Raw genomic sequence first — 21,817 nt, 5'->3', positions numbered from 1 at the left:
TATCATTCGTAAAATGGTTGATTAAATAATTTCTCTCAGGAAATGGAGTTAACGCGAAAAAAATAGGGTTTTGACCAATGGCGGGACGTTACAATACCGAAAGCAAAAATTTTTAACTAGACGGGACGTCACATCGCGCATGCGCACTTAAATTTTAGTATCCTGTTCTCTGTTACTTTCGTAACTCGTAACTAGTTAAACCATGATTATAGAGCTCAAGCTCAATGTCAATGCTCCGGATTCTGATAAGCTTAACCCAGCTTAACTGTATTTTCGAAGTAAATTCAATAGTAAAGAATTTGTTTCGTTTTGCACCTTTTTGGATACGTTTCACAGATCATATTTATTGTTAAAATAAATTCCAGATTATGATACGAAATGGTAATTTTATTAAAAAGTTGCATTCGTTATTTTAGTTTCATTCACCGGTAACGCCCTAATATTCGCAGATATGAATCACTTCGTGAAATGATATGAAACAACAATTTAAGAAAGAAAAGAGACATTATTTGGAGAAATAATATATTACAAAATGGACAGCAAGGGAAGAAAGATTATAGTTTGCGATAATGGTACCGGGGTAAGATTTTCATTTTTCTTCTTTTTTTCCGCAAAAGAATTTTCTATGCTAATATAATCGAACTATAGTAATTTATGTTTCAAAACTATCTTTATAATTACAGTTTGTCAAATGTGGATATGCTGGTGCTAATTTTCCGGCTCACATATTTCCATCTATCGTTGGACGACCTATAATCAGAGCTGTTAATAAAATTGGTGATATTGATGTGAAGGTATATAAATAAATTTTCTATTTATAAATTTAACATTAATATAAAATATTGAAAAAATATGAAGTCAGCAGTTTTGCTTATGTCCAACAATGTCTTATGTCAAACAATGTTTATTTGCGGACATGGGTTTATGACACAGACAAAATTGACTTGTTTTGATGTTCTTTATAACCGCCTAAAGTTTATTGGTCTAATTTTGGGATCTGTATAATTCTACATCCTGTGTAATTAGTAATTATAGCAGCTGTGATATTTGTATTATTTCTTATATCATCACATTATTCTGAAATATAAATTATAATAATATGGTTTAATTTCTTATGAAAATATATATAACAGATAATACTTACCTATAATTAATTCATAAATAAATATGTGAATTGCAGTTTTAACTATAATTTATAGAATTACATGAAAAATAAAAACTAAATATTCAAAAATTATCAAAAAGTATAGGGAAAAAATATTAAATGCTAATTAAGAATTATATAAAATTAATATAATCTTTCGGGGCATTTAAATTAGAGTGTGTTTAGCAATATAATATAATTAATAAGAACTATTATGTTTTCAGCAAAAATATTGCATTCGTGTAAGTCTATTATATAATAAATATTACATTGTGTACATTTTCTATATAGCTTCAGAATGTTAAAGTTTGATGAAAAATAACATATATGCTTGTCTATTGATGTAAATAAGATAGTTTATGAAATGCTAATAATGTTTATTAACAAATCTTAAAAAGATATATAAGTATTTGAAATAAGATAAATTTATAGAATTGTTTTGTTTTGTAACATTCTTGTTAAATGATTACTTTTACATATCACATGAAATCTATGCATCATATAATTTGTTTTAGTGAGAGATTTTAAAAGTTCTTTTTGACATGAATATTATACTTATTTTGATAAAGTGCAATATATACATATATATATAAAATTATATATATATATATATATATATATATATATATTTATATAATATGTGTATATATTTATTTAATATGAGTTATGTGCAATTTGTACTTGTACGTATACATACCATGTATATGTATCATGCTCTAAATATCTAACATAGTTGTATGTTTACATGTGCTCTCATAGGATGTGCTTAATATGCCTGTAAGTTTATTGTATTTTTTTTTTTGTTACATACATTTTTTGTTACATTAATGTTTTAATACTGTTTTGAACTATTAATAAACAGACATGCATATATACATACATACTTATATACACATACGCACACACATGTACAATGTATATAAATTATAATATATATCTAATTTTATTATATATATATATATATATATATATATATATATATATAAATTATAATATATATCTAATTTTATAATATATATCTAAGATATATATATATATAATAATTGACACTAAACAATATTTTTTTTTTAACAATGGACATAGTAGGTAGTATATATATACAATATATATACACATATATAATATGTATAGAATTCTAATTATTATATATATTGTCACAGAATTTAATGGTTGGTGATGAAGCGAGTAAACTTCGTTCTATGTTGGAGATAAGTTATCCCATGCAAAATGGAATTGTTAGGTATATACTTGTATCAGACCTATTTCAACATGAATTATAATATGTTTAATAGACACATGATTCATTGCATAATTATTAATTGATAGAAATTGGGAAGATATGTGTCATGTGTGGGATTATACGTTTGGCAAGGAGAAAATGAATATTAATCCTAAAGAATGCAAAATTTTATTAACTGAGCCACCGATGAATCCTATCACAAATCGTGAAAAAATGATTGAGGTACATATATAGGTACAACCACATATAATACGAAAATTTCAGTGAAAATTAAACTTGTACGATTGAACAGCTTATAGTGTTTACACAATTATTTCAGGTAATGTTTGAAAAGTATGGTTTCGCTGGGACATATATTGCGATTCAGGCAGTATTGACATTATATGCTCAAGGACTGATTAGTGGTGTCGTGGTAGACTCTGGTGATGGTGTCACGCATATTTGCCCTGTGTTCGAGGAATACGCTTTGCCACATTTGACCAGACGACTAGATATAGCCGGACGTGACATTACAATGTATCTAATTAAATTGCTACTGTTACGCGGCTACGCATTTAATCATTCGGCTGACTTTGAGACAGTTAGAATGTTAAAAGAGAAATTATGTTACATCGGTTACAATATAGAAACTGAAGAAAAGCTAGCTCTGGAAACCACCGTGTTGGTAGAATCATATACTGTAAGTGTATCATTATATATTGTATGCACATACATATTGTAATAATTTTTTTAATTTAATAATTTTATTTAATTTTATTTTAAACAATTATAAACAACAATGTCAATTACATGCTTTTTTTTAGAAAGAGAAGAAATTTTATATACATGTATGTTGAGAATTAAGACATATGAATTATCGTATTTTCAGCTTCCTGATGGACGTGTAATAAAAGTAGGTGGTGAGAGATTCGCAGCACCGGAAGCGCTCTTCCAACCACATTTAATTAATGTCGAAGCACAAGGTATAGCCGAGTTAGTGTTTAGTACAATTCAAGCAGCTGACATCGATATCAGAAGCGAGCTGTACAAGCACATTGTTCTAAGTGGAGGTAGTACAATGTATCCAGGACTTCCATCGAGACTTGAAAGAGAAATTAAACAACTTTATCTGCAAAGAGTATTAAAAAATGATACAACTAAGTTAAATGTAAGTGGATATTTGAGAATTTATATACTAAATTTACACAAATATTATACAAATAATAATTTGTTTTTTTTTTTTTTGTTTTTTTTTTTTTTTTAGAAATTTAAAATAAAAATTGAAGACTCACCTCGACGTAAAGACATGGTTTTCATGGGTGGTGCTGTGCTAGCAGAAATAACAAAAGATCGAGATTCTGTGTGGATAACACGGGAAGAATATGAAGAAAAGGGTCTCAGTGTATTAAAGAAATTAGGTTCCTACGAATCATAAAGAAAGTCCTTTAATATAGGTTAGAAACTTTTTAACAAGTGATTAAAATGTTTTTTATATCTAAAATTATTTTTAAAAAACTATGATTTGTGAGAGCTGATCTATAAGAACAACTTTATGCAGATGATTTGTTACATAATTTGTAAAAAAAATATTTAAAAAGACCTATTAATTTTTTTTCTTTTTTTTTTAATATTTGATGCAATTTCAAATAAATAGCTAAAATACTTCAAATACATAAAATATTATGATTGTAATAATTTTTTTATTTAATTTCTTGTTTTCATACTGATTCCTGAACTTTTATTCATATCCACACATTTATCAATCTATATATTTTCCTTTTTAGTATTTTTTTTTATATTTAATTTGCTCTGTATTGTTATATATGTTTTTTTCTAGACTCCAATGAAACATTGGATATATACAAGGTGTATCTTTATATTTGCTCATTTTGATGAGTAAAATGTGCTCCTAAAGTAGCAGCTCACATTTAAAATATGCTTTGTATATGTATTAAGCATTTATAACTAGATTATATTTCAAACAGTATTAAATTTAAATATTTTGTTAAACAAGAAATAAGATCACATTTAATATACATTTCGTAGATAAATATTCAAAATATATATTAATTTTATTTTTTACACAATATTTGACGTTTATTCCTTTTCTGTTATTTGTCAAATTTTTTTTAAGTTATTAGAATTGTAAAAACTATTATTCAGTAAGTCATAAATCACTCTATCTTTTCATTATGATGATAATTAATGTAATTAATTCCAAAATGTAATCGATGTATGATTATATTTAGTCGCTATTTTATACTTATCACATGTTGTATGTAAACTGTAACGTATAAGGAAAGATAATATCTGTTGTTAATTAAAATATTCGAAATTAAATAACTTTTATCTATATGGAGTCTTATTAAGATATAAATACTATATTTTTTTTAATATTATAACTATGTGTTTTTAATATTTTTTTTAATATTATAACTATGTGTTTTTAATATTATAACTATGTGGCTCAGATAATAAATATAATGTAATGGAAAAGGAGGACCAATTGAGAGCCAAGCGTGGTAAATAGTACGCTAGTATAATCTGAATAATTAGAATTTATCTATTTGTACGTTTTAGTTCTATATAATTTAGACCATCTTCAGCATAGTGATACAAATTATTTCAAAAAATTATGAAATTTAAACGTAGCCTGTTCGATTAATGTCCATTTTTTCCGGTAGTCGCCGAGAAGGAACCTAAACATCCATCGAACGAGGCACATACATGACAAGAAAAAGAAGATTCTGAACTACAAATAGATAGATTATAATTATTCAGACTATACTAGCGTAAACTATTTACCACGCCTGGCTGGCTCTCAATTGGCTTTACTTTTCCATTACGTTATATATATACATATATATATATTTTATTATACATAATTATAAAACCATAAAAAAGGAAAACAATTAATTTTAGAAATGGGTATTTCGACAAAATTTTAAATTTTTCGATCCTATTTTTTATTTATTTGTCATTTTTCAGATTCGTAATTTACGGGAAAAATCCTATCGAAATAATCTGTCATTACTTTTGTGACATAAAAAAGATCAAAAAATGTTGACCGACATATATATATATATATATAATTATTGATATAAAAAGAAGCTAATAAATATCATTCTTTATTTTTATTTATTAAATTTTATTCACTTCCTTTTATATCAACAATTAGATACTTATGAAAGAAATAATAAGATGATAACATAACAAAAAAGTAATTATGAAAAGAATGTATAGTACATGGTGTAAAGTGTAAGTAACTTACACCATGTTACTTACACCATGGTATAGTATATATTACACATAAGTATGTATGTAATATTGAATATCACATACACACATATATGACAATGTATAAATCTTACTATTTCTTTCATAAGTATGTATTAATATAATAATATTTGTAACTTTTTTCTTGTTACATTACCATTTTGTTATTTCTTTGATAGTAACAACTATATTTCCTCTTTTAAAAAATTGATAAAAAATTAAAATTTATTTTATCAAAAAATATTACCCCATTATCCTACTATTTTTTCATAAATATATATGTATAATTGTTAATAAAAGGAAGTAAATAAAAGCTGATAAATAACGCAAAGAGATAATTTATAAAGAATATGCATTTACAGAGTATCCCATGACTCAAGGTCTGTACCTATTCTTTTCTACTCCAGTAATCCTTTAAAGCAAAAGTTATTCACGCAGCTGTTTAAAGAGAAAGAGAATATATACATATATAATACATAATAAGTTCTACATATACATAATATAGAAGTTTTTAGATTTTGATTTATATAAATTTATTGTACAAAGAGAATGTGATTTTATCCATGTATAGTCCAAAACAGCTCATTATAAAAAAGAAAATGATTGATTAATGAACAGCATAGTAGTATACAAGCGATTATTATTTTGCAATAAATCTAGAACAGTCTTTATTATATATAAGTTTTCCCAATGACTTTTATATTGCATAACAATATACACACATATTTATGTATAACTAAAAATAACAATATATAATCTGTAATATACAATTCAGCATTTAATTAGATGTAATATGTAATAAGATTGGAGTGTATGTGTGTGGTTATATTTAATTCTCGGTTCAGATTTGTACACACAGCTGGATAAAATACTGTGTAACAAATGATAGGCTGTTATTGGAAGAAAAAAAGATAATCAGCAAATAGTGCTAGCCATACAGTGCTTCATTGTAGCGCTTCATGAAGTAGCTTTGTTAAGGCTTCTTGGTATTCGCCGAAACTGTTGAATTGTGACGTCAGAGACGAGAAAATACACGTTGAAAATCCTTGGGTCATTTTTAGATAAAAAATATTTTAATCAAACACAACTTCAGATGGCTTTAGCACACTTTTAAAATAGTCTAAAAACTATTTTTTTTCTTGATAGTCAATCGACAATTGTAAAATAATTAGATAATTTTCGGACTATTTTAAAAGTGTGCTAAAACCATGTAAAGTAATGTTTTATTGAAATATATTTTTATATAAAAATAAAGAATTTTTAGCGTGTGCTTTCTCGCCTCTAACATCACAATTCCAACATGGTGAGGCAAGAGCCCAGGAACCTTAAGTGTATACAATTATTATACACTCATTTACATTCTATAAATGGCCTTTAATATTTAGTTATATTTCCCATGCTTAAATTATATAAGTCAATTATCTCAAGCAAATAAAAAAAAGGAATATACAAAACTGTTTCACACTTACATCGCAATAGCTATTCTGCAATTCTTACAGTATGTATATAACACAAATTGTGTTTTTTTTTTTTTTTTTTTTTTTTACAATAATCACATGAAGACATTTTAAGATAGTGAATAAAGAATTGGATGGAAAACATGAAAGATTATCATTTTCTATTAATCACATTCAGAATGTGATTGGTTTGTTTTTGCACTGCTCGATACAAAAATTAGTGAAACGCTTAAGGAACTTTGGATATTCTCTTTTGTAAACGGCCCGTAAAACAGATGCCGGAGCCCATCCACCTGGATTTACTAAAATTCAAATAAAAAAATTATAAACATATATTATATATAAAAATATAATATTATATTTGATATTTAGACATTTTGAATATATTAATACTTAAGAAGATGCTGGAGTGACTTGAGAAGTCAGTTGTTTTTTTTCCTTTCTTATCGACAAAATATGAGGTTAAATAAATTATAAATCTATTTATTGGCTATATGGATTGTTTTTTACTTGAAATGAAAACGCTTCGTCCTTTGTTAATATTAATACTTTAATTTGTACAGGAGAAAAATTTATCAATCTGTATAGTATCATATTTCTTGATTACAGAATTGATTCTATAATCAAGAAATCTGAATTCTGAATTAAGGTAGTTCTATCGTTTTTCACAATTCTTACGAATTTTTAGAAATTTTAATATGTTGTAGACGGAGTTAATATCTATCGATTACGAAATTTTGAAGTCGATTCATCATTTAGTTTAACAGTTATTTACAATTAAAAATAGCATTTTTTCTATACACCACGTGAAAAGGATGGCATTTTCATCACATTTTAATATATAACAATAGAACGGATCTTATGATTTTAATAAAAAAACCAGTGGAGTATACAATATGAGTGTGGGATTATTTAAAAAAAAATAAAATTTTCCACCGTTTAGTTTCAAAGATTACTTTTTAAAGAAATGAATTTTTTTCCAAACGGAACATGGAGAGAAATTGCGATGATGATGTGTATTCATACATGAGCTGTTTCTATGTGAAGAGGTTCAGACTGTACAGACTCAACTAAAATTGTTGCTACGGTAACATTGTATATAAACTATTATAAACGATGAATTTCCTTATCGATTAGAGGCGAAACTTTTAGTTGATATTGTAGCGATAGAACTACCTTAAAAAACAATCCGTATAGCTAATAAATAGATTTATAGTTTATTTAACCTCATATTTTGTCGATAAGAAAGGAAAAAAACAACTGACTTCTCAAGTCACTCCAGCATCCCCTTAAAACAGCGATAGCTTGCCAAAAGAAATTTGAAAACTCACCAACTGAACAGTATGTTATTTTACATGTAATATTCTCTCTCTTTATTTCTTCTTCATCTTTTGGTGGATCGATAAAGGTTTGACATACGAGACAAACCGTTAAATAAACTCTCACGCATTTACCTGTATTTGGCTAAAATAATAATTTCATTTAGCAACTGTAAACATATTTTTAAAAACGCTACGTCTAAAGAAGTATATCTCAATAAGATATAAAATTGTCCCAGAGGATAATCTAACGTACTCTATCTAAAAATAATTTATAATAGATAAATGCATTAATCTTTATAAACTTTTTTTTAGATCTTGTTAAGGATTAATTTAAAATATTAAATATTATACATTTATAATCAGTGTTTTGCATGATAATCTAATGACTTCATGTCTTATTGTTAAAAAAAATATAATATTTATTTAATTCCTTCGTTTATTTCTAATTAAAATCATGAAATATAGATCCTGTGTAATAACTTAATGAAGAGATTTAGAAAGCTAAAAGATTGTATAATACACATTTACCTATTAGATTATCTTTGACCAGTGCCGGTTTTACCATATAGGCATTATAGGCAATTGCCTAGGGGCGCCACAACAGAAGGGGGCGCCAGACCCAAAATGATTTGATTACTTTTCTTTCATTTAAAAATATAATTAAAGATTTTGCTACTTTAAAACCGTGCAAATACTATTTTTAACTGTTTAATTTTTTGTTTTGTTGTAATATTTTTCTTAATTTGTGAACGTACCAAAGAAACGTACAAAAAAATGAATATTTTGTTTATTTAAATTTATATTTTTAATTTTTTTCATATTTTATTCTTAGTTTTGTTTATGAAGTGAGTAAAAATTTTATACATAATTTTTATCTTATTTGATACCTTCCCATCTTAAATTAAAAAATGCAGGAGACAAGCCGAAGTTTGCCTAAGAGCGAATTGATTCTAAAATCGGCACTGTCTTTAAGGGCAATTTTACAGTACCTATTTCATAAAATTTTTGTTGTACTAAGCATATTATGTACCGGATAATCGGGATGTTCAGTACTATGATTGCAAACTATCCATAGATCGTGAGCATCGTGATCCTGATCATCCGACACTCGACGTATGTGCGACCAAAACATTGCATCTCGCTGACTCGCCGGCCAGATACGTTTGTGCGTTTGCAAGAATAATAGTGTATCCTTGGAAATGTTTTCGACAATTGTCATGTCCTCTAAGGTAGCCTCCCATCCGCTTCTGTACTCGGGACTGAAAAATATTTCGCAAACTTCGTGACCGGTCACTCCCTTAACGACATGACAGGCTTTGAGAGGATCTACGACTAATCCATCGGCTTCCTCCTCTCGCCGATACATTCGCATATCACCATCTTCAGCGAATAATTGCCAACCGCCCGCTCCACCCACACCACGTCGGGCATAATGAAGTTGTCCCATGGTGATCTTCTCTATCTCCAAATTGGTAATGAAAAAAATTATCAAATGATGCGATCGTGAACAAAAAATTCAGATGTATAAATAATTAACAATTGATATTACATAAAGAATTAAAAATTAAATTAATTGATATCAAAAATAATTTTATATAAATATTTTAATATTGCATATTACTATTTAATTAACCATAATTGCAACTATAATTAACAATGTTTTTTATAAAATTACATTCTTCAACAAAGTTAAAGCATTACTTTGAAATCATTCAAAAGTATGATAAAATTCAATGTATGTATGTTAATATAATTCAATCAAATGTATGTAACTTTGCAAAAAATTATTAATAGAGAATCACAAAAAATTGACAAATATTTTTACTTCAAAATTATATATGTAAAAAAAAAATTTTTTTCTACATATGTATAATAATATATTTGAGGTATGTAGCTGCAAATTAGTAATTGCAAATTACTTTTTCTTAAAAACAACTATGTTTTACTTGCACCAATTAATTTCTTTCATTATTTTGTGCAAAAGTATTGAAATAAAATCGACAAAAAATGAATTTTATGATATTTCATATTTAGTTCATATAAAATAATGTCTTTAAATATAAAATCTCATTATTCGTTTTTTGACAATCTTACAATTATAAAAATTATAGTCATTAATTTTTTTATAATGAATATTGTAGTAAAGAATCAATTTATATAAAAATGATTTTTTACGTAAAACGATGCTTTTCAACGCAATTATGAACAATACAAATCAAAATGTTAATTTTTTACTTAATTCAATATATAATTTAGTTATAAAATCTTAGAAACATTCTTAAAAAACGATATTGTAGAAAAAAAACTTTAAACTTTTACATTGGAAAGTCAAAAATTGTTGCAATTTTTTTATTTTTTAAGAACGTGATAGGATAAGATAAATTTTTTATTTTGTCTCTCTCTCTCTTTCTCTCTCTCTCTCCCTCGTGATTTTCTTTATGTAAAAGTTACCAAATTCACAGAAACTCAGTAGTGACTTTTGTAAAATAGAGATTTCAAACTTTAAAACTCTTGTGATCTCAAACCAAGAGATACAGTTCCGAATAATTAATTTTTCGTGCTGTGGCTCTGTTGGCCGATTTAGAAAACATCATATTTATATTCTTTAAAACTCTTTTTTTATTTAAATTTTGCTCATTTTTATCAAAGTGACTGCTTGGATATTTTACCTATTTTTTAAAAACAAATCAAAAGTTTCCTTAATTTTTAAACAGTATATTTCAAGAAGAAAAGAGTGCCACATAATCAAAATATAAATATGTATTCAAAGATTGTATTTTGTCTTCTTACACTTTGAATATGTATCAAAAAATATACTTTGAATATAATCAAAAGGAAAGTAATCGATATAAGTTACAAGATGTAAATTAATATCTACCTTTTATTTTTTTCAATTTTAGCGTCAATTTTTAGCTAAGTAAAAATGTAAACTGTAGTTCCAATACAGAGAATAAGTTTGTAGAATACTACGTAAAATATACTTTTAGTTAATTTTGACAGAACCAAAGAATTGCAAAATATAAAAGAAAGATATAATTACTTCAGGCCATAGCTTGTGTGAAGATGCTGTTGTGGAGGAAGATGTCAAAATTGGAGCAGATTTTTGTTTTAAACGATTCCTTAATTGATTTTCCTCTTCGATTTTATCTAGCCCTGTCTCAACAGCATCATAAAATTCTTCATCGCAAAGAGTGCTATGTGGACCTTCCTTAAAAACACAATTTCAAGACAAGTTTCAAATATTATTAAAACCATTAATATATACATGTATGTAATATGTATTTACTTTTCTGGATCTTACTTTATAATAAATAATTCATTATAATAAATGGAGAAATTCTAGAAATCCATCCATTAAACATTGCTATTTTGATTACATTTAATAATTTTTATTTATGTAATTTATATATACATATATATAAGATCTTATAAAATATCTTTATAAAAAGTTACATATTTTATGTTACAAAATATCAAAATAGATAAGATATATTAATTAAAACAATAATGTAATAATTTCTTTATAATTCCATTTTAATATTTTTGTTTGTAAAACAATGAAAAATAATGACAATAGATTTCAAACGAAAAAATATATAATTTTTAAGGAAACAAAAATAATCTTGAAATTTTTACTTAAAACAAAGCCAAATTCTAATTATAAAATATCCCTTTTAAAAAATGTATGCTTAATTTGATTTGATGTTAAAGTCTAAAGGAACTTTATAAAATAGAAATTATATATAGTAAATATATGGGATAATAAAAAGAAAATTCACCTCATAGTCAGGACCTCCGTGAATAAGAACTCTGGGTCTGGGAGAGTCGTTATGATGCATGGCAACTTGATCCTTTAAAGCTTTATAAAGTTCTTGTAATTTTCGTCTCTTTTCAATTTCCTTTTCCCATCTGCGACGCCATGCATCCTCTCGTTGTACCATTAATTCAACGCAATGTTGTAAAGTGGCCAACACCCCTTCACTGGTGGCTTTAAACGTTATCGCTTCCCCTTTAAAATCCACTGATTGTTCGGCTGGATTAAACATCGTCTCAATTTTCTTTTCTGGAATTTTTACAGAACTTAACAAATTATCTAAAAAAATTTTTTTCTATATATCTTGTATAAAAAAATAACTACAATTCATGTTTACATACATATATTTAAAAATACTAGAAAAAAATATGAAAATCGACACATGAAGATCTCCTAAATCAATATATGTATTCTATTTCTCATCAATTCAGTACAGTAGTTTTTAATAGAGGCAAATGCTTTCTCTTGAATTAATTTATTTATAAGAAACCAATAGTTTATGTTTACATTCCTTATTTAAATATTACTAGATAACACAAACGCCAAACAAATTTTGCTCCGCGAGTGTACATACATAATTTTAATTAGCCGAATTTCAATTATATACATAATTCTAATTTTCGAATTTCTATTATACATATACAAAATTTTAATTCGCTGAATTTCTATTATAAATCTAATTTTAATTTGCCGAAGTTTTATTATGTACAAAATTTTAATTTTTTATTTTTCATTAGGCCGGGTCTACGATAGGTGTAGTAAGCTTTAAGCCTTAAGAAATCCACCAATAACAGTCGATTATTCCCCTCATGCTTGACTGTGATTGGTAAATTTCTTAAGGCTTAGAACTTGCTACACCTATTGTAGACCTAGCCTTATAGATATCATTTTAATTCTTGACTTTCTATTATGCACATAATTTTAATTCGCCGTATTTCTATTATGTACATAATTTTAATTTCCAAATTTCTATTACTAATACATATAATTTTAATACATCACTGAATAACAAAATTAATAAATAACAATTATACACAAAATCCTTTATAATGCATAACTTTCAATACACTAACCCCTCGATACATACAACTGTCAAAATATGCAATAATAGCAGCTCACGAAGTAAACGCAAGGGCAGAACCAATCTGCATCGCAGATTAAAAGCAACAATACACTTCGAGACTTCGATAAATAATAAATAACATACCTTTTTTAGAAATTAACTAGCAACACAAGCGCGCGCTTCATGCGCTATTAATATTATTTTAATTTTTTTATCACACATACCGCGAGACTCTGCGCAACTCGACTACCAATCAGACACGCCGAAAGGAGATAACAATACACGCGATTCAAAGCATAAACTTCACGCTTTTCATGAATTTTTTTATCGTGGACTAGATTAACGCGCGCGCCATTTATGTTATTTTTTGTTATATCTTTCTACATATAATTTTTATACAAATTATATTATAATTGAAATATATTATTGTGTGAAATATATCTGTTTTATTTCTTATATATTATTGTCTGTTTATTATAGCATTAACGTAAACAAATATTTTTTCAATATTATGTTACGTATGATTTTATATTTAACAATATATATGTCGATTTTAGATTAAATTTAAAAACTTCAATTTTTTGCTTTAGAAAGATTTTTTCAAAAGTTTAAATCAATATGATGAAAATATTAAATAATTATGTTATAAATATTACATTCATTCTATCCATCCCTTTCTAAAAAAGGCATGTTAACTGTTTGAATTCAATTTGTATCGAAGTTTTGAAGCCTCTTTTCCGCGATTGGTTGTCTCGAAGTTTGTTTCGCGGCTTGAATCACAACCAAGATTGTTTGACAGTTTGCGGTTAATCATTTAGAATAACATAAAGAAGATAAAAGATAGAAATAGAAGAGATATAAGAGAAAGACAAGATTCCCTTTCTAAAAAAGGCATGTTATTTATTCTCGAATGTATCGAAGAATTGTTGCCTTTAATCCGTGATGCTGATTGATTCCGTAATTGCGTTTTCTTCGTGAGCGGCTGTCATTGCATATTTTGACAGTTGTATGTATCGAGAGGTTAGTGTAGTGATAGTAATGTATATTAAAAGATTTGGTGTATATACTAATTAAAATCTGATAAATAAGTGTTTATTAATTTTATGATTGAGTGGTTTCGACTACAGTTTCTCAGTTAGAAATTCGGTGAATTAAAATTATGTACATTACGAAAATTCGGCAAATTAAAATTATGTACATAGTGAAAATAAAGAATTAAAATTATGTACATAATAAAATTTTTGTGAATTAAAATAAAATAACGTTTCTTTGTCGCGATAACCCACAACGGTGCAAAAAATAATTATTATATACATAACTTCAATTCTCTTATTTCTATTATGTACACGATTTTTATTCTTGAATTTCTATTATGTTCATAATTTTAATTTGTCGAATTTCTATTATGTACATAATTTTAATTTCCGAATTTTTATTATGTACATAATTTTAATTCACCGTATTCCTTTTAACTAAATAATTTTAATTTGCCCAATTTCTATTATGTATATAATTTTAATTTGTCATATTTCTTTTATGTAAATAATTGTAATTCGCTGAATTTCTATATGTACATAATTTTATTCTTAAATTTTCATTGTGTATCTAATTTTAATTCTTAAGTTTCCATTACGTTTTAAATTTTGATTCGCCAAATATCTACTATGTACAATACATCATTATTTTTGAATTTCTGTTATGCGTTATAATTTCAATTCGTCAAATTTTTATTGTGTACATAAATTCAACTGGCCGAATTTCTATTAGGTACAATTTCAGTTATTTACATAATAGAAATACGGCGAATTAAAATTATGTATATGTATAATAGAATATCGGGAATTAGAGTTATGTACATAATTAAAATTCGGCAAATTAAAATTACGTACACTCGCGGAGTAGAAATTTGTTAAACGTTCGCGCTTGTGTTATCTAGTCTATGATAAAAAAAGTCATGAAACGCGTGAAGTTTGTGTTTTGAGTCGCGTTTATTGTTGCCTCTTTTCCGTGTGTCTGACCGGTAGTCGAGTTGCACAGGAAATCTCGCGATATGTGTAATAAAAAAATTAAAACAATATTAATGGCGCGGCCGAAGCGCACGCTTGTGTTGCTAGTTTTTTTTATTCTAAAAAAAGCATGTTATTGATATTATTGCCGCTTTTCCGCGATTCTGATTGGCTGTTTCGATTTGCCGTTGTTATGCGTTAGATTCATAGCATCGAGCAGTTGTTAAGAAGGTTACCAGTTTGACAGTTGTCAAAATTTTATATAAATATTATGATATATTAATTATTTTTCGTTCTACATTCGTGCGGGTATTCGTACATTTGCTGTCATTTAACCTAATGCTATTGCCAAGAGGACAGAACAAAATGTAAGTAAGCAAATTTCCATTATATGTATACATAATTTTATTTCGCCGAGTTTGCATTATGTACATAATTTTAATTCACCGAATTTCTATTATATACAATTTTAAATCATCGAATTTCTATTTTGTATATGATTTTATTTCATCGAATTACTATTATGGACATAATATTAATTCTCAAATTTCTTTTTTCGTAGATAATTTTAATTCTCGTTCTTATATTATATACATAATAGAAATTTGGCAAATTAAAATTATGTACATAATGAATATTCGATAAATTCATATTTTGACAATTGTATGTATTGAGGATTTAGTGTAGAGATAGTTATGTATATTAAATAATTTGGTGTAAATAATTGTTAAAATGTGATAACTAGGTGTTTATTCACCTACTCAATTACAGTTTCTCGGTTAGAAAGGGAAATAGAAATTCGGTGAATTAAAATTATGTATATATAGAAATTCAGTTAATTTTGATGATGTACATAATCCAAATTCAAGAATTAAAATTATGTACATAATAGAAATGCAACAAATTAAAATTATTTACACAATAGAAATTCGGCAAATTAAAATTATATACATAATAAAAATAAAGAACATTTATATACAAAATAAAAATTCGACGAATTTCCATTAAATACATAATTTTTATTCGTGAATTTCTATTTAATACGGCAAATTAAAATTATGTGCAGTTTTAACTCTTTAATTTCTATTATGTTCATAATTTAATTCGCAGAAATTCTAATATGTAAATAACTGAAATTGTATTTAATAAAAATTCACGAATAAAAATTGTGTACATAATATAAAAGCAGAAATTAACATTATGTACATAATATAAAAGCAGAAATTAAAATTATGTACATAATATAAAAGCAGAAATTAAAATTATGTACATAATATAAATTCGACGAATTATAATTATGTTTATAATAGAAATTCAACAAATAAAAATTATATTCATAATAGAAATTCGGGAATTAAAATTATATACATGTACATAACTGAAATTCGAGAATTATAATTATGTATATAATAGAAATTTGATGAATTAAAATTATGTAAATAATAAAAATAAATAATTAAAATTATGTACATAATAGAATTTCAGCAAATTAAAATTATGTACATAATAAAAATTCGGCGAATTAAATATTAAACATAATAGAAATTTCAGAATAAACGTTATGTACACAATAGAAACTCAACAAATTAAAATTTTGATCATAATGGAAATTCAAGAATTAAAATCATGTACATATATAATAGAAATTTGGGGAATTAAAAATATGTACATAATAGAATTTCGGCGAATTAAATTATGAACATAACAGAAATTGAAGAATTAAAACTATGTACATAATTTTAATATGTTGAATTTGTATTATGTGCAAAATTCAATTTGCTGAATTTCTTTATGTAAATAATTTTAATTCGCTAAATTTTTATTATGTACATAATTTTAATTCTTGAATTTCCATTATGTACATAATTTTGATTCGTTGAATTTCTATTGTGTACATAATTTTTATTCTTAAATTTCTATTATGTTCATAATTTAATTCGCAAAATTTCTATTATGTATATAATTTTAATTCTCTGAATTTCTATTATGTACTTACTTAAATTTAATTAATTTATTTTCATTATATACATAATTTTAATTCATCAAATTTCTATTATGTTCATAATTTCTATTATATGTACATAATTTTAATTAGACGTGCTTATATTATGTAAAAAATTTTATTGTTAAATTTTTATTGTGTACATAATTTTAATTTTTATATTTACATTATGTTTAAATTTTGATTCGCCGAATTTCTATTATGTACGTAATTTGTATTCTTGAATTATGTTTATACTTTTAATTCGTCGAATTTTTATTATGTATATAATTTTATTGGCTGAATTTCTATTATGTACTTACTTAAATTTAATTAATTTATTTTCATTATATACATAATTTTAATTCATCAAATTTCTATTATGTTCATAATTTCTATTATATGTACATAATTTTAATTAGACGTGCTTATATTATGTAAAAAATTTTATTGTTAAATTTTTATTGTGTACATAATTTTAATTTTTATATTTACATTATGTTTAAATTTTGATTCGCCGAATTTCTATTATGTACGTAATTTGTATTCTTGAATTATGTTTATACTTTTAATTCGTCGAATTTTTATTATGTATATAATTTTATTGGCTGAATTTCTATTAGGTACAATTTCAGTTATTTACATAATAGAAATACGGCGAATTAAAATTATGTGCATAATAGAAATTCAAGAATTAAAATTATGTACATAATAAAAAATTAAAAATTAAAATTATGCATAATAAAAACTCGGCAAATTAAAATTAGGTTCGTAATAGAAATTCAACAAATAAAAATTATGTATATGTATAATATAAATTCGAGAATTAGAGTAATGTTAGTAATTGAAATACGGCGAATTAAAATTATGTACACTTGCGAAGTAAAATTACTTTGGCGCGCGCGAAGCGCGCACTTGTGTTATCTAGTATAAAATAATTTGTATAAATATCTATATATCCTACATAAATATATACAAGTGTATATATATGTATTAATATATGTATATAAATATATATAAATTTTTATCATCAATTTTGAATTGGATTAATAGTTAAGCAAAATATATGTCAGTTGTGTCTTTTTCTATAAATTTGTTAAAAGTAAATAAAAATATTTGTACAAGTTAAAGATTATTACCTTTCTTGGAAGTATTCTTGACATTTTCTGCACAGTTATCAAAATATTTCTGCAAAGTATCGATCTGCTTGATCAGAATGTCTTTGAAGGTTTCAATTTCAGCCAACTTTTCTTTCAGCCCTCTAATGCCACGCTTAGTAAAGCTACCAGCGCTCGTTGTCGACTGTGTATTTGACACCAGTGAAATCGCACTACCATGTCGTTTGAGACTATTTTCACTCCCATAACCGGACTCTGACTATTTTATATAAAAGCATATAATAATTTTATTATATATACATATACACGATGTCTAAGACCACCTGTGCATGTTAAATATTTTGGAAACTGAGCATGATAGATAAAAATGTTTTAAACAAAAGTTATAGTTTTAACAAACACAAGAAATGGTGATACATATTTGCCCTTGACTGTAGTTATGAAAAGTCTCAAGGTCAACTTTAAAATCTTAAATAGAAATTCCCATTTTTTATTAGGCTGGATCTATAACAGGTGTAGTAAGCTCTAAGCTTTAAGAAATTCACCAATCACAGTCAAGAGTGAGGGGAATAATTGACTGTGATTGATCAATTTCTTAAGGCTTAGAACTTACTACACCTATTGTAGACTCGGCCTTATAGTTTCTTCTAGCAATTAATTGGAACACCTTTTGTCTGAAAAATTTTTTTCTGAAAATGACTTTAGCATGTATTTGAAATAAAAACTACTTTTTGAAATAGTTGATCTTGAGACTTTCTTCATGTATGAGTGGTCTCAGATACCCTGTATATATATTACAAAGAAGAGATTTTATTATACATTATATTAATTATAAATATTAATTTCAAATCATGTACAGAATGTTCCGCAACATAATGTCCATACTAAAGTTGTGTATTCTTGATGTTGTTCTAAGTCAAAAAGTCTTAATACACATACGCCCTAAAGTCGATTGTTTTAAAGTTATAGCGAAAAATACAAAACTATTTATTTATTTATTTATAATTTTTAATTATTATTTACTTATTTATTATTGATTTTTTTACTGCAATTGTTTTTTGTAATACCAGTCACGAAAGTTTGATTTTTGATTGCCTTTTAGTGTACAGAAAGTGGTTTAGTCAACAATTCAATGTAAGCCTTACTGTATCGCACTAGTATGAGAAATACTTTTGACACCTTACTACACAATTTATAAAGTAGTTAATTATCATTTAATATTATTGTTCAAAATAATATTATCATTTTCAATAAATAATACTGTTCTTGTTTTATGCAATTTTGTTTTTTTTTGCTGTAATTTTAAAATAATCGACTTTAGGGCATATGTGTATCAAGACTTTTCGACTTAGAATGACAACAAAAATACACAATTTCAGTGTAAACATCACATTGCAAAACACCCTGTATATACAGTATTTCCAGATTAAATAGCCAAATTTAAAGTGCGAATTTAGGAACAAAACAAATATTTTATCTAGAAGTTTATTCGTAAACGGTTCCTTGAAGAGATATTGGCTTTTGAAATTTTGAACTACAAGAATGAATAATGTTAAAATGTCATCATTTTGAACAAAATATTTAATAATTACATCAAATTGATTACTGCAAAGCAATAAAAAAGATCTAAAGAAAATCTAAATTATTTTGATATTTATTCCTATAGTTCAAAAATCAATATCTCTTCAAAAAAGCATTTAAAGTAAATTTCCAGATAAAATATTTGTTTGTTTTAAGATCCTAAATTCGTATTTTAAGTTTGGCTATTTAACCTGGAAATACCCTGTATTACCAAAGAAGAGATTTTATCATACATTATATTAATTACAACTATTAATTTCAAATCATATATATTTCAAAGTGCAAAAATATATCATAATATATTATCAAATATAAAAAATAATTACCTTATAAGACTTCAAGATATCCACCCATCGCTGTTTTTCCTCTGGACTGTTCGCTCTTAAATACCAAACTAAGCAGTCATTTACAGACACGTCAAATCTACATTCGTCAAATTGATGCGCCTGGTAAAACAAATAATATAATAAAACAAATTCAAATTAATTTAAGTTATACAATAGTATATGCATGCTAACTCGTCAGAAGTTTGAAGCGACGAGACGAATCCCTGTCGCATCATGCAATCTCTCTTACCTTGATATTAGCTTTATACAAACTAATCGAGCCACGACACCCGAATCCACTGTCCTGTTCAGATTTGTAATAAGACAAAGTGCCATCTTTGAGTACAATAAATCTAGTTTGCCAGCCGTGTATGTAATTTGTCCATTTGGATAATGTACCCTGAAGTTCTGGAACCACGACCCCGTCTGAATCCTCGTCGTCGTCGTAAATCTCAGCGTCAACGTTGCATTCAGTCTCCTCGTTACTGAGGCCCCGTAACGTTTCCATCGCCTCATTAGCCATTCTTATCTGTCTTTCAATTATACTTTACGATATATCTTTACAATTCACTGTTTATTTACGGATTTACGATTCTTGACATCGCATTGGAAAGAAGTAAATGATGGGCTGGAATTTGCACGCAACCACGTGAAATATCGACTTGGAGTTTCGTCACGGTAGGAGTTTCGTGATGATTGGTAAAATAATCGCGACAAAATAAAAAATATCTCAAAACATCATTCGCGACAACTTTTCTATTCTACATAACCTACGCATATGTAAAACACTTCTAAAGGCCGTTTGCACATAAAAAAGTGTTTAGAGTTTCTAGGGTGAAAACATGCTTTTATGTAAAGCTAAAGGTGCCTTTTCACAAGGCACTGAAACCGATTGTTTGAGTCCCTCATTCTTGACTGTGATTGGTGAGTTTCTTAAAGCTTAGAGCTTACTACACCTATATCTACTTTGATTTATTTTCTTTCTCTCTAAAATAATTAATAAATATATAATGCATTCACATTGTAATTATATATATATATATATGTATAGACATTACATAGTAATTATAAAAAAATTCAGAATTATTCTGAATAAAAAATGTTTATACACAATTTTTCTCCTAATTTTTTTCAAAAAAATGCGAACAATTGAGAAAAAGAGAAAAAGAGAGAGAGAGGGAGAGAAAGTGTGAGTGAGTGAGTGAGCAAGCGAGCGTGCGTACGTGCGCGCGCGAAGAAGAAATCGAGGCAGAGAAAAGGCCAAGACAGAGGAATATATATATATATATCCTAAAAAATCATAAAAATGAAAAGGTCAGGCCATGTTCAAAAGAAGGTACTCAAAAATTTAAACGATCTAATAATAAATTATCACGAAAAGTAACTGATATGTTATTCAAGGTGCCAGTTCAAAGTGAACATACGTAAAGTGTATATTATCTAAATTTAGTAATAATATATTACCATGAAAAGTAAGTGTGATATTTTATTCAAGGTGCAAGTTCACATT

At 26.1% G+C, this 21,817-nt stretch overlaps 2 protein-coding genes across 9 annotated transcripts; one reads left to right on the top strand and one right to left on the bottom strand.

Moving 5' to 3' along the window:
- Positions 1 to 193: 193 nt before the first annotated feature.
- Positions 194 to 6,834, top strand: Arp2 (Actin-related protein 2). Of its 7 annotated transcripts, none has more exons than XM_085479966.1 (10): positions 194 to 290; positions 417 to 580; positions 684 to 794; positions 1,369 to 1,386; positions 1,904 to 1,921; positions 2,305 to 2,384; positions 2,471 to 2,606; positions 2,704 to 3,063; positions 3,253 to 3,531; positions 3,628 to 6,834. In XM_085479966.1, exons 2-10 carry the CDS (start codon positions 533 to 535, stop codon positions 3,796 to 3,798), a joined length of 1,221 nt encoding a protein of 406 aa, XP_085336092.1. In that variant the 5' UTR covers positions 194 to 290; positions 417 to 532; the 3' UTR covers positions 3,799 to 6,834. The 7 variants fall into 7 exon arrangements, with proteins under 7 accessions (XP_085336092.1, XP_085336091.1, XP_085336089.1 ...); XM_085479965.1 differs by having other exon boundaries at positions 194 to 381; positions 450 to 580; XM_085479967.1 differs by having other exon boundaries at positions 196 to 278.
- cert (ceramide transfer protein) lies at positions 6,307 to 21,133 on the bottom strand. Of its 2 annotated transcripts, XM_029316439.2 has the most exons (9): positions 20,707 to 21,132; positions 20,558 to 20,611; positions 20,308 to 20,427; positions 18,422 to 18,659; positions 12,198 to 12,481; positions 11,459 to 11,626; positions 9,449 to 9,880; positions 8,428 to 8,560; positions 6,307 to 7,398 (listed from the first exon to the last, which is right to left on the bottom strand). In XM_029316439.2, the coding sequence occupies exons 1-9, from the start codon at positions 20,821 to 20,823 to the stop codon at positions 7,271 to 7,273; spliced, it is 1,674 nt and encodes a 557-aa protein (XP_029172272.2). In that variant the 5' UTR covers positions 20,824 to 21,132; the 3' UTR covers positions 6,307 to 7,270. The 2 variants fall into 2 exon arrangements, with proteins under 2 accessions (XP_029172272.2, XP_029172271.2); XM_029316438.2 differs by having other exon boundaries at positions 20,558 to 21,133.
- Positions 21,134 to 21,817: the final 684 nt, after the last annotated feature.

This window comes from Nylanderia fulva, unplaced genomic scaffold, assembly GCF_048542155.1.
Source record: "Nylanderia fulva isolate GAGA-0341 unplaced genomic scaffold, ASM4854215v1 Scaffold135, whole genome shotgun sequence".
Taxonomy (NCBI): Eukaryota; Metazoa; Arthropoda; class Insecta; order Hymenoptera; family Formicidae; genus Nylanderia; species Nylanderia fulva.
The sequence above is the reverse complement of the archived record's forward strand: the minus strand, read 5'-3'. Positions and strand labels throughout refer to the sequence as shown.